Source organism: Stenella coeruleoalba (assembly GCF_951394435.1).
Source record: "Stenella coeruleoalba genome assembly, chromosome: 4".
Taxonomy (NCBI): Eukaryota; Metazoa; Chordata; class Mammalia; order Artiodactyla; family Delphinidae; genus Stenella; species Stenella coeruleoalba.
The window spans coordinates 125,973,615-125,986,938 of NC_137149.1; the positions used below are offsets into that span (position 1 = coordinate 125,973,615).

The 13,324-nt window shown below is 37.3% G+C and overlaps 1 protein-coding gene across 2 annotated transcripts in view; it reads left to right on the forward strand.

Moving 5' to 3' along the window:
- Positions 1–12,850, forward strand: part of ANAPC10 (anaphase promoting complex subunit 10) — a 75,415-nt gene extending 62,565 nt beyond the window's left edge. For both annotated transcript variants that reach the window (XM_079921139.1, XM_079921140.1), the window contains exon 5: positions 12,437–12,850. In XM_079921139.1, coding sequence (XP_079777265.1) covers positions 12,437–12,667 — 231 coding nt within the window. In that variant the 3' untranslated portion in view covers positions 12,668–12,850. The remainder of the gene's footprint in view (positions 1–12,436) is intronic.
- The last annotated feature ends 474 nt before the right edge of the window (positions 12,851–13,324 follow it).

Genomic DNA, 13,324 nt, shown 5'->3' on the forward strand with positions numbered 1-13,324 from the left:
ACTGCACTACATATTTTTATCTATTGCTATCATTTCTTAATTATTCATTACTTAGATAAGTCTTTTCTCCCTCTTTTTTTTTGCGGTACGCGGGCCTCTCACTGCTGTGGCCTCTCCCGCTGCGGAGCACAGGCTCAGCGGCCATGGCCCACGAGCCCAGCCGCTCTGCAGCATGTGGGATCATGGGGCACAAACCCACGTCCCTTGCATCAGCAGGCGGACTCTCAACCACTGCGCCACCAGGGAAGCCCTTTTCTCCCTCTTCTTACAAAACGAAATCATAATTTTATTATGTGCGCATGTATTTGTTTATATTGGCTATTTTTCTTTTCTTTGTCTTAAAGGGACATTATTATTTTTTCCAGTTTTATTGAGAAATAATTGGCACACATCACTGTATAAGTTTAAGGTGTACAGCATGATGGTTTGATTTACTTATATTGTGAAATGATTACCACCATAGGTTTAGTTAACATCCATCATCTCATGTATTGATAGATGGTGAAAAGAAGAAAAAAAGATTCTCCTTGTGATGAGAACTCTTAGATCTACTCTCTTAACAACTTTCCTAGGTATCACACAGCAGTGTTAGCTATGGTTTTCATGGTGTACATTACATCCCTAGCATGTATTTATCTTATCTGTTTTTCTTTTTTTTTTTTTTTTGTTTGCGGTACGCGGGCCTCTCACTGTTGTGGCCTCTCCCGTTGCGGAGCACAGGCTCTGGACACGCAGGCTCAGCGGCCATGGCTCACCGGCCCAGCCGCTCCGCGGCATGTGGGATCCTCCCGGACCGGGGCACGAACCCGCGTCCCCTGCATCAGCAGGCGGACTCTCAGCCACCAGGGAAGCCCTGTTTTTCTTTTTAATGATAGTTAAGTCTGGTTAACTTGTTGTTGTCCTCCAAAGATGTTCTGCAATTTCTTCTTAACATTTCTTTACCATTTTGGCTTTTGATGAAATTATTGTTTTTAATTGACATTGACTTCAAATGTAATTCAGAATTGTTCATGTAGATTAGAATACTCTCTAGGTCTTGTCTTTTTGTTATGCCTCTTTTTTTAAAAAAAACAAGTAACTTTAAGACCAGTTAAACTATGTAAACTTAACTCTCCAGGAACTCTTTCTGGAGGAAATTTCTCTACATAGAAACTTTTTCAGACTTACAAGTCCAGAATTAATATCTTGACCCTCTGTAATAGAGTGACTGATTTTGACCTTCTGAGGTGGTCCCTTCTTCACTAGGGTAAAAGAGCTTGCTTTCCATAGTGAGCTCTTTGAGTTGGATTCTGTCTTTCTTGTTAAGGTGCCTTTGTGGTATCCTTACTTTTAACATATTTGGAACTTCTGAAGTTTCTTTTGGATCATATTAGACTTTCTTTTGCTACAAGTAGGTCATGATTGCTGTTAACTGGTTCTGTTCCTTCCTAAGTGAAAGAATGGTTAAAATGCCAGGATCTGCTGCTTCTTGTGGTAACAGTTCTCACATTGAGGTTCTATAGAATTTCATCAAGTCACAGCTATGGTTAATGAAGGAGCAGAAGGTAGTGAGAGTGGAGAGCAGAGGGCAACTTTCTTGAAGCAACTTTCAAGTCATTGTTCTTTATTCTATTTATTTTCCAGGGATATGTGATTAGCAATAGGAAGGGACATGTGAACAGCTTTGTATTTAATATTTGATGTTATTTTATTTTATTTTTTTTTTTGCGATACGCGGGCCCCTCACTGTTGTGGCCTCTCCCGCTGCGGAGCACAGGCTCTGGACGCGCAGGCTCAACGGCCATGACTCAAGGGCCCAGCCGCTCCGCGGCACGTGGGATCCTCCCGGACCGGGGCACGAACCTGTGTCCCCTACATCGGCAGGCAGACTCTCAACCACTGCGCCACCAGGGAAGCCCTTGATGTTATTTTTATTAACAAATGACTTCTTTTTTTTTTTTTAAGATAAGCTTCGTTTATGGTGGAGTTAATACTTATATATATCCTTAGAGGATATATATCCTTAGAGGATACCCTTAAATAAATCAAAGCCAGAGTAGAGTTGTGACTTAGAGATTGCTGATAGGAAGCAGAAGATAGGAAGCAGAAGATCCTGAAGCGGAGAGATCGCTTCATAGAGAAACTCTAATGGATTGTATTTATATACAGTTTTCACTGATAGCAGCTGATATCAAGGAAGGAATGTTGAGGAAAGGTAGTAGCTCCTATTCAGAAGTGACTTGGTGGGCTTTGGGCTGGCAGCAGTGCTGATGTTGTGGGCCATCACATGGCTTGTCCTGCCACTAGGTGGAAGACCTACTATGTAGGCTGCCCCTAAAACACACGTTTTATAAGTAACTAATTAAATTACCGAACAAGATCATGGTCAAGTAATGAAATGAAGTGAAATGAAATGTTGAAGAGAGATTTATTTCAAACTAACACTAAGAATTGGCTCAGCTTATTATAGCTGTTTGGGTTAGTTATAAACACCTGTAAAGCAGTGTTTTTTATGCAGAATTTTCACCAGTCTTATATAAAATTTTCAATATTTATTATTTATTTGCTACCCTTGCAAAGAAAAAAACTAATGTTTTCTATTTCTGTGTAAGAAAATTACCACAAACCTAGTGGCTTAACACAACATGTATTTATTATCTCACAGTTTCTGTGAGTCAAGAGTCTAGGCTATCAGAGAATTCTTCTGATAGAGAACTGATTTGGCAAGGTCGGGGGGGGGGGTCACTGGTGACTTTGAGAAGATTGGATTCAGTGTGTGGACAAAATTTAGATTGAAGTGGGATAAAAATAACTAGGAGGTGAAAAAAATTTTAAACTTTTAAAGGAGTTTTGCTGTGAAAAGAAATAGAATTGGGGCAGTATGTGGAAGAGGACATAGGATCAAGAAAGGGTTTTATTTTTAATGTTTAAGATGACAGATATGGCACGTTTGTAATGCTGATGACAGTGATCCAGGAGACAAGAGAAAATGATTTGGAGAGGTAGTGACTACAGTGGGAGCAGAGTCTTTGGCTGGGAAAGAAAGGGTGGGATCTGTTGAGCAAATGGAAGAACCATTCTCACAAAGATGCAGGGGCAGTTCAACTACAGTATAACAGCTGGTGGGAAGATGGTAATTTTTTTCTCTAATTGCTTCTATTTTCTTAGTGAAATCAGATATCAGCTCAGAGAGAGAAGATTAGAGCAGGTGTTAGGATTTGAGGGGACGCTCAGAAAGAGCTATTCCAGAGACAGTGAAAGCATATTTTCTAAAGGAATATAGTAAGAGTTTTGCATGGTGCTACATATATACTTGCATATATACTTGTCTTAAATTTAAAGTGAGAACCAGTCAGCATGTTGATTATTTTTCTCCAATAGGCATTGAACAGGAAGAGAGTTAGGTTTAACCAGGATTGTTGTGTTCTCCCTCAGAAAAGTATGAAACAGTAAGAGAGGAAATTGGATTTCAGTATATAAAGGGATTGATTATCATAACGCATTGTGGGGTATCATTGAGGAAAAATGGGAACTGAAGACATTGAATGGGTTAACGAACAGTAAAAAAGCAGATGGAATCAGTAGTCTGGCTGTTTGGCTGGGGTTGGTGTTATGGCAGTGGCGTCACTTGAGAAAGCTGGTGACTTGGGCTGTAGAGCTGGGGTGCTTGAAGTCAAGATGTCAGCGATCTTACAGCTGCTGCCCATGATCCAATATAGAGCATGATGGTGGGGGAGGGATAACTGAAGTGGAGTGAAGATAAAAATTATTGGAAATGAAGAAGCTGAAGAGGAGAATCTGGATCTTTAAATGGATCATCTCTGTGGATATTGAAATCACCAAGAAGGAGGATTCTGTTCCTGGAGCAATGGAATACAGTCAATGACATGTTAAAATCATGTGCTGAAACTTTCTGAAACTATTCCTCTTTTGAGTTCCTCTCCCAACCACACCAAATTACAAACAGATTTTTTAATAAGGTAAGTATGTTTATTGAGAAAAGCATAGATAAGACATAAACTCAATAAAATGAGAATGATCCATATTCTCACCATTATAGATATTTCCTATTTATATTTTGGTGAATATCCTTTCAGACTTTTGTATCCATACAAAAAATCATATATATAAGATCATGCAATACATGCTATTTAGTACTTTGCTCTTTAAAACTAACCAGAGGTAGCTGCAAATAACTGCAAACATATGAAGAGATACATCATTTTGAATTGCTATCAGGTATTCCAGGGTATGGATGTACCATAATTAGTGACTGTTTTACTATTGCTGCATAAAAAATCACACTAAAACTTAGTGGTGTTAAACAATAGTAATCACTTATAATCGCATGGTTTCTGTTCAGGAATTTGGAAAGAGCTTGGCTGGGCATTTCTCTCTTGGAGGCTTTCATGCAGTTGCAGTCATATGTCAGCTAGGCTGACTGGGACTGGAGGATCCACTTCTAAAGTGGTTCACTCATATGGCTGGCAGGTTGGTGCTAATCGCTGGCTGAGGCCTTGGTTTCTTTCTACATGGGCCTCTCTATGGGGCTTCTTCTTGTCATGGGAGCTGGCTTCCCACAGAAAGAATGATCCAACAGATGCAGGCAGAAGCTGCAGTGCCTGTTGTGACCTATCTGCAGATAGTCACTTCTGACATATTCTATTTGTTGTACAAAGTCAGCCCTGATTCATTGTAGGAGGGGACTACGCAAGGCCGTGAATTACCAGTGATCATCCTAGGGGCTGGTCACCACAACCACCCTTCTACTGGTGGCTATTTAACTTGTTTCCAAGGAATATTATTATACCTAGCATCTCTGTGCCCTGTCTTAAGTATTTCCCTGTAGTTTCAGAAGTGGAGTTGCCGAACTACTTTTCAAAATGATTATTATACCTATTTAATTTCCAAATCAGTCTATGAGAGTATACATTCCCCTCACCCTCACCAATACTTAGTGTTTGTAATTACTTTAATCTTTGCTAATCTGATAGACATTTTATAATATAGAGAGATATAGATATAGATAGATATAGTATCTATTTAATTAGTAGTGAGATTGAACAATTTCCTTGTGTCTGTTGGTCCATTGCATTTCTTTTTTTCTTATATTATTACTGATATTAGTTCTTCATTGTCAAATTTACAAGTGTTTTTTCTCACTTTGCTATTTGTATTTTTATTTTCTTTTAGTCTTGTAGATATTTTTGATGTTCATGTAGTCGTCTGTTTTTTTTTTCCCATCATATTTGGGTTTTTGAATTGCTTTGAAAGGTGAACCCTACCAAAAGATTATAAACATGTTCCTGTATATTTTTTCTAATACTCTTGTAGGTTTGTTGTTGTGATTATTAATTTATATAGTATTAAAATTAAATATTTAAGAATTTACTTTTGTGTTTGGTATAAAGTTAATATCTAAACTTTTCATTTAATCAACCAGTGTTACAGTGCTGTATTTTTTTTTTTTTTTTTTGCGGCACACGGGCCTCTCACTGTTGTGGCCTCTCCCGTCGCAGAGCACAGGCTCCGGACGCGCAGGCTCAGCGGCCATGGCTCATGGGCCTAGCCGCTCCGCGGCATGTGAGATCCTCCCGGATCGGGGCACGAACCCGTGTCCCCCGCATCAGCAGGCAGACTCAACCACTGCGCCACCAGGGAAGCCCTACAGTGCTGTATTTTGATCAATCCATCCTTTCTTCACTGTACATGTTAGTTTTCTACTCAATATCCATTCTCCCTAACCTTCTCCTATTAGAACTCCAATTTTATTCTGCTCCCTACCCTGCAGAAAGTAGCCATGTGCTGCCACCTTCCCCAACCCTTGGAAGTGAATCCTAATTGAGCCAAACCAATCATGGTGATTCCACTCCTCTCCTGATTGACTTAGGGATGGATATTCAATAAGAGCTTCAGGGAAGATGTGCTTGTTCTTAAAGAAGGGAACAAAGAGAGGAACAGTACTTGATTTCTTCCTCTGGAGAAGAAGTGTAGGAGAAATTAAGTTTGGGACAATGCTAGCTCACCCACACTGGAAGAACAAAAGGAAGATAGCACCTTGGTCCTAGATAGCATTTTTGAGCTTCTGAATTAACCTCTCCTGTGACTGTGTTAACTCAGGTATTTGAACTGTGTGAGGTGATAAATGTCCTCATCATTTAAGCCTCATTGAGTTAGATTTTATGTTACTTGCAGCCAAATGCATTCTGATTCACCTGCAATGTGAAATGCAGTACCACACCATTTATTTAATACAGCTTTATACTAGATGTTAGTATCTGGAATTATCAGCCCTATTCCTCATCCCCATTTTTATTTTTCACATTTTAACTCTTCCTACCCCATCCTTTTTTTCCAGAAAAACTTAATTAATATTTCTGTCTCTGCTTTCTTTTTGGTTTCATCTGTCAAATGTATTTTTACCATCTGCTTGTATTTAGAATATTTCTTAATCACTGCGTTAACACACAGGTTTGTCTTTTTAAGATAATATGTAGTTACTTAGATTTTGAGGGGTTTTTTTAAGTAACAGTTTTAATGAGATATAATTCACATACCATACAATTCACTGATTTAAGATGTATACATTTTTATCACCCCCCAAAAGAAACCCTGTACTGATTAGTAGTCACTTCCCATCCTGGCCCCCAGGACTGAGCCCTAAGCAACTACCGGTCCACTTTCTGACTCTATGGATTTACCTACTTTGGACATTCATATAATAGAATCATATACAATGTGGTTCTTTATGACTGGCTTATTTCACTTATTTTCAGGGTTTATCAATGTTCTGCATACACCAGTGCTTCATTTCTTTTTATTGCCAAATACAATAGTATTTATATCGTATGCATATACCCCAATTTGTTTATCCATTTATCAGTTGCCAGACATTTGGGTTGTTTCCATCTTTGGGCTATTATGAATAATGCTGTTACAAACATCTGTGTACACATTTTTGTGTGGACATATGTTTTCATTTCTTGGATATAAACCTAAGGGTGGAATTGCTGGCTCATATGGTAACTGCGTTTAATCATTTGAGGAACTGCAAGACAGTTTTCTAAAGTGGCTGAACCACTATACATTTCTACCAGCAGTGCTTTAAGGTTCCAGTGTCTCCACATGATTTGGGGGTTTTTTTTGACTCTAAGAAAAAACCTGAGTTTTTATGTGTGTGCATTTTTTATCGTGGTAAATATACATAAAATTTACTGTTTTTAATCATTTTAAAGTGTATAATTCTGTGATATTTAGCATATTCACAATGTTGTGCAGGTGTCACCACCATCCACCTCCAGAACTTTATCTTCTCAAACTGAAACTCCATATCCATTAAACACTAACTCCCCATTTCCTCCTCCCCCAGCCTCTGGCAGCTGCCGTTCTACTTTCTGTCCCTATGAATTTGTTTCCTCTAGGTACCTCATCTGAGTGGAATCATACAGTATTTGTTCCTTTGCCACTGGCTTATTTCACTAGCATAATATCTTCAAGAGAATCTGAGCTTTTTTAAGGTGGTGTTTGGTACATGCATCTTTCATCATCTTATTTTATGCTGTCTATATATCATCCTGCCATGTCCTTATATAATATTATTTCCTTTTTTCCCTCTCTGTAGAGGAAATCTCTAGATTTTGAAATCAGCACCCTACTTTTAATTCTCTTATTGTTCCCTTTTGTAGTTCTTTTTATGTTATATATGTAGTTACATATATGACATAAAGGGAACTGTGTTATGGTGAAGAGATTAGTGGCCAATTTTCTCTTGCCCATAATTATTTTATTTTTTTGGTATAATATAGGATTTTGGACAAAATTATTATTACTAAATTATCTGTACATTATGTAAACATTACATTAGTGTTTAAAAGCATAGACTCTGGAATCTCACTGCTTGTTTTAATCACACCTCTGCCACTTGCCAGCTGTGTGACCTTGGTGAAGTTATTTAAACTTTCTGTGTCTCAGTTGTTACATTTGTCACATCAGGATAATAATATTACCTGCCTCATTGCTAGGATTAAATAGATTAATTTACTTAGTGCTCTTAGAGTAGTACCTGGCACATAACATGTGCTATATAAGAGTTTACTGTTATTATCATTAGCATTCTCCTTGAAGAATTATTGTTGGCATTTACATTTTATTTTATAAAAATTAATTTATTGTTTTTGGTTAACTGTGTGTGTGGTTTTTTGTTTGTTTGGTTGGTTTTTGGTTTCTTCCTCACTGCTAGCATTTTTATTATGTCCTCTTTCTTGAAGTCTTATTGTCATGTTTAAGTGGTATCTGTTTGTACTACTCTGAGTAGTTTTTTCAGGTGTGATCCGCTGTCTTGTTTACCACTATATTTTCGGTCCCTAGAACATAGTTTGGCACGTAATAGGTGTTCAGTAAAGATTTGATAAGTGAATGTGTGCCTGGAGTCCTTGCATATCTGTCAGGCTCTGGCAAAAGGGGGCCTTAGAGGGAAATTGCAAGGCAGGAAGAGGAAAAGGGGACTTGCTTCTTTCTGTTTGAACCCTGTTTGCTTCCCATCATCCCAGCAATGTTTCTTCACAGCAGCCGGTCCTTCTTCTAGCAAGGCTTGAGTCCAGTTTGCAGTTTCTCTGACTCTCACGGTACAGTCGTCCCTCCATACCTGCGGGGGATTGGTTCCAGGACCCCTCATGAATACCAAAATGCAAGGATGCTCAAGTCCCATCTATAAAATGGCACAGCTCAGTGGGCCTGTGTATCCAGGGGTTCTGCATCCACGGATATGGAGGGCCGACTGTACCACCCCCTGAAGCCACACATCTGAAAAACCAGCACTGCTAGCCAGTTGGCACCCCCTCCTTGAGGTCTGTATGCCAGCCCCACAGGGCCCTTCCTCCAGAAACCCAGCACCAGCCCAGCAGCTCCCTCGTAGAGATCTAAGTTCCAATCCCTCTATGAACTTCTCAGTCTTAATTTGTCTCTTTGCTTTGTTCCCCAACCTTAGAACTGCACTTCTGGTACTTGTTCCCTCCATGATACCTTAGTATTCTCCTTGGCCTCTCCATTTCTCTAGTTAGCAACTTGATTCCTCCTTAGGGAATTCTCTCTTAAAATACCCTGTGTGTCTCCTGACTCCACCCTGACTGAGACAGCTTATCTGTCTTATGAAATTATGTCACCTTTCTGAAGGTAGACTCTATCAATAACTATTCTCTATGTCAGGGATCAGCAACTGCAGCCCGTGGGCCAAATCGAGCCTGTGTCCTACTTTTGTAAGTAAAGTGTTACTCAAACATAATCACATCCATTCACTTTCATATTGTCTATAACTGTCACTTTGCAAAGGCAGAGATGAGTAGTCATCATAGAGACCACATGGTCCACACCACCTATAATGTTTGCTGTCTGGTCCTTTATAGAAAAAGTTTGCCAACCCCTATCCTACATCTATAGTTAGCACAATTTTTGGTATTTAGTAGACATGCCAATAAAAAATGTTAAGCGAGGGAATATATGGAGGAAAGAGCCATAAAGGGAGATGGTAAAAAGAAAGAACAAGGAGGAATATAGAAAAATTTACATTTTAATGGTGATGAAAATTTTATTGAGGTCCAGATCAGATATAGGGGAAAGAAAGAAAGTTAAACTGGCAAAATTTTACCTTTCATTAATTTTCTGTTTAAAAATATAAAAAATCATGTAAATAAATTTTGCTTAAAATATATTAACCTTTTAATCGAACTGTTATGAAAAAACATTGAAATTATATCTACCATGTGTACTTGAATTGTTTTAAATCCATGAAATAAGTTAAAATATGGCAGTATCAGAATAATAACATTTTAGAGTTGACTGAGAATTTTAAACAGAGCACAATAGAACTGAAGTAGACACATAAGTTGGTGTTTATGACTTTTGGGCAATGTAGTTGATTGTGAAGCCATTTGAGAGATGTTAACAGCTACACACACTTTGTAATATACATTTAGTGACTGAGATCAGTAAACTTTTTATGTTCTGAAGAACTAGTTTACTGATAGTATTTATTGAATAATTTACTACATTTACAATTCCGTACATATCATGCCCCAAATCATATCCTGTAAAATCTTAGTATAACTTCCAGTACAGTGAAGCACTTAAAAAATACTCTGAAAATAACATTGAGTCTATCAGAAATAGTGGTTGAATTTGTCAAAAACATTCTATTAGGAAGGAGTTGAGTAGAATTTTAGTTTTACTTTTTGGTCATTACTGAGATTCATTATTGTACATTTACCTAGAGAATAGATTATCCCAAGCAGAGCTGCTTTCCCCTTTCTCTGAACTCCTGTGTGTATCTATTATAATAGTTTCCTGTTGTTGCTACAAAACATTACCGTACACTTAGTGGCTGAAAACAACACACAATTATTATCTTACAATTCTGAAGGTCAGAAGTCCAAAATGGGTCCAATGGATGAAAATCAAGGTGTCAGCAAGGTGCATTCTTTTTAGGAGCTCCTAAGGGAGAATGCTTCTTGCTTTTTCCAGCTTTTAGAGGATGCCCACATCCCTTGGCTTGTGGTTGCATCACTCAGCCTTTGCTTCCATCATCATGTCTCCTTTACTGTCTCTCTTATAATGACCCTGTGATTACATTGGGCCCACCCAGGTAATCCAGGATAAGCTTCCCATCCCCAAATCTTTAACTTAATCACATCTGCAAAGTCCCTTTGCCATTGTAAGTTAATGTATTCAGGGGATTTGGGGAGGAACATGGACATCTCTGGGGGCCTATTATTCTGCCTAGCACATCTTTCTTCTTTTATTTAGAATCATTGAATGTCAGAGCTGAAAAGGACATTGGATGAAAACTTGTCCAATCCCTTTACTTTACACATGAAGAAGATGAATGAAACCAGAGGCTGTTTGTCTGCCTCTAAGCACTCTTTAGGTGTGAATCAGGCCTAATTTATGTTTTGTATGCCTAACTATACTTACAATAATACCTTGAACATTTTAAGTACTCAGTAACTATTTATTGCCTGAATGATTAAAAGGTTAGTGATAGAAACCAGATATATCTGGTCTCTGACTCAATTATTTTAAGTTAGTGCTAATAGGAGTTTATAAAAAGCCACTGACTGACAATACCATAAAGGGTAGAGATTCATTTATTCTTATATTTTGTAATTAAAAGGAGGAAATTATTCCTTCTTAAAAATAACTACCTTTTTTAGTATTCCATTTCTCTGTCTCTTGTCTCTTGTTTTTCTAGAGTAACTCATGGAATCCGGATTTAGTTTCTTTTATATTCATTGCCATTGGGCTGGGTTGATAAGATAAACCTGTATTTTTCTGTAATGCATATTTTTCAGCTGTGTCCAATATTTAGGACAATTGAAAAATCAATACTTATCTTTTAAAAACTATTTCATAACTTTAGGAAAAATTTTAGAAATTTAGGTTTATTTTTTTACTTATAATTTTTCTTCCCTTGTTAAGGAAGGATAGTTTGGACTCTTGGTTAAAATAAAATGAAAAAAAATTTTTTTTAATTAATTTTTGGCTTCGTTGGGTCTTCATTGCTGCACACGGGCTTTCTCTAGCTGCGGCAAGCATGGGCTTACTCTTTGTTGCGGTGTGCAGGTTTCTCATTGCAGTGGCTTCTCTTGTTGCAGAGTGCGGGCTCTAGGCACGTGGGCTTCAGTAGTTGTGGCATGTGGGCTCAGTAGTTGTGGCTCGCGGGCTCTAGAGTGCAGGCTCAGTAGTTGTGGCGCACGGGCTTAGTTGCTCCGCGGCATATGTGATCTTCCCGGACCAGGGCTCGAACCCATGTCCCCTGCATTGACAGGCAGATTTTTAACCGCTGCGCCACCAGGGAAGTCCCAATAAAATGAAAAATTTTTTTAAGTTTATCTGGCATTTCTTTTTGAAAAACATTAAAACCTAGATTTTAGGTTTAGATTGTCATTCAGATAGATAAATCACTTACTATTTTCCAAGAAAAAAAGCTTTGTCTGATACTTGTGCAATGACTGATTTTCTTTTGTTAATATTCTTGTAGTTTATATAGAATCTGATTTATTGTTATGTGAGTTTGGATATATTAGGCATGGTTCTTGAAATAAAATATACCAGAAGCATTATGTTCTAAGCATTTAGAGTCTTTTCTTACTTGTATCAGCATGGTTTTTCACTGGCCCTATACATTTATACATGGCTAAATCATATACACGTTTCTACAAATACTAAGATTGCAAATAATTCTATTTTTATTTTGTCTACAAGAATGGTACATGTAAAGTGCTTAGCAACTGTAAAAATGGACCATGGTAAAAGTGCCCAATAACTGATAATGTTTATTATATTGTCATGCTGTCCATGAGACAGCATGAGAAATGTTAATTATAAGTCAACTTTAGAATACATTCATTATAATAAATTATATTCATTGGGTGAAAACATAATCTGACTTTTCTTTTCTTGGCAGCAACTTGAATTGGTGGAACCAAGTGGCTGGATTCACGTTCCTTTAACTGATAATCATAAGAAGCCAACTCGCACATTCATGATACAGATTGCTGTTCTAGCCAATCATCAGAATGGAAGAGATACCCACATGAGACAAATTAAAATATACACACCCGTGGAAGAGAGCTCCATTGGTAAATTTCCTAGATGTACAACTATTGATTTCATGATGTATCGCTCCATAAGGTGACCTTGAAACAGAACAAAAGTCATTAAACATATCTTTATCTTGTCAGTAAAGATTAAATCTGGTATCTTTATTGAAAAATGGATCAATTATTTTGCAATTTTTTATGCATTGAAAAGTATTTTATTGTAACTTTAATAAATAACTTTTGGGTCATACTATGTTTATTTTCTTTAACATATAATAAAGCTCACATATTTTATAATTATTAAAATGAATTTGAGCCAATCATTAAATTTTTCTTTATGTCAAAAGAAAACCAGTTGAACTGAAAATTTTTAAGATATACACAATTTTTTATTAACCAGGTAATTATTTCATATAGTGATCATGCATTACAGTAATGATTTACTGTGTGTTTGGGAACAAAACTATGTTTTACCAATAGATATTATCTTTAATAGGCCAGAATTATTATTTTTTTCTATCCAGAGGAAGCTTCTTCTATTAATACTCGGTCTTTTTAAAAACTGTGTCAAAATAAGCTTAGCATTCAGTGTGTGATGAGAACCATTCTGATTTGGGGAATGTAATTAATTGTGTCATAATTATTGTACTCCCATGAAATATTTTTAACCCTAGGGTTGTCTCTATCCTGATATTATGTCAGCAATTGCCAATATAATCTGCTGTTTATTCTAATTCTAATGCTGTTTATAG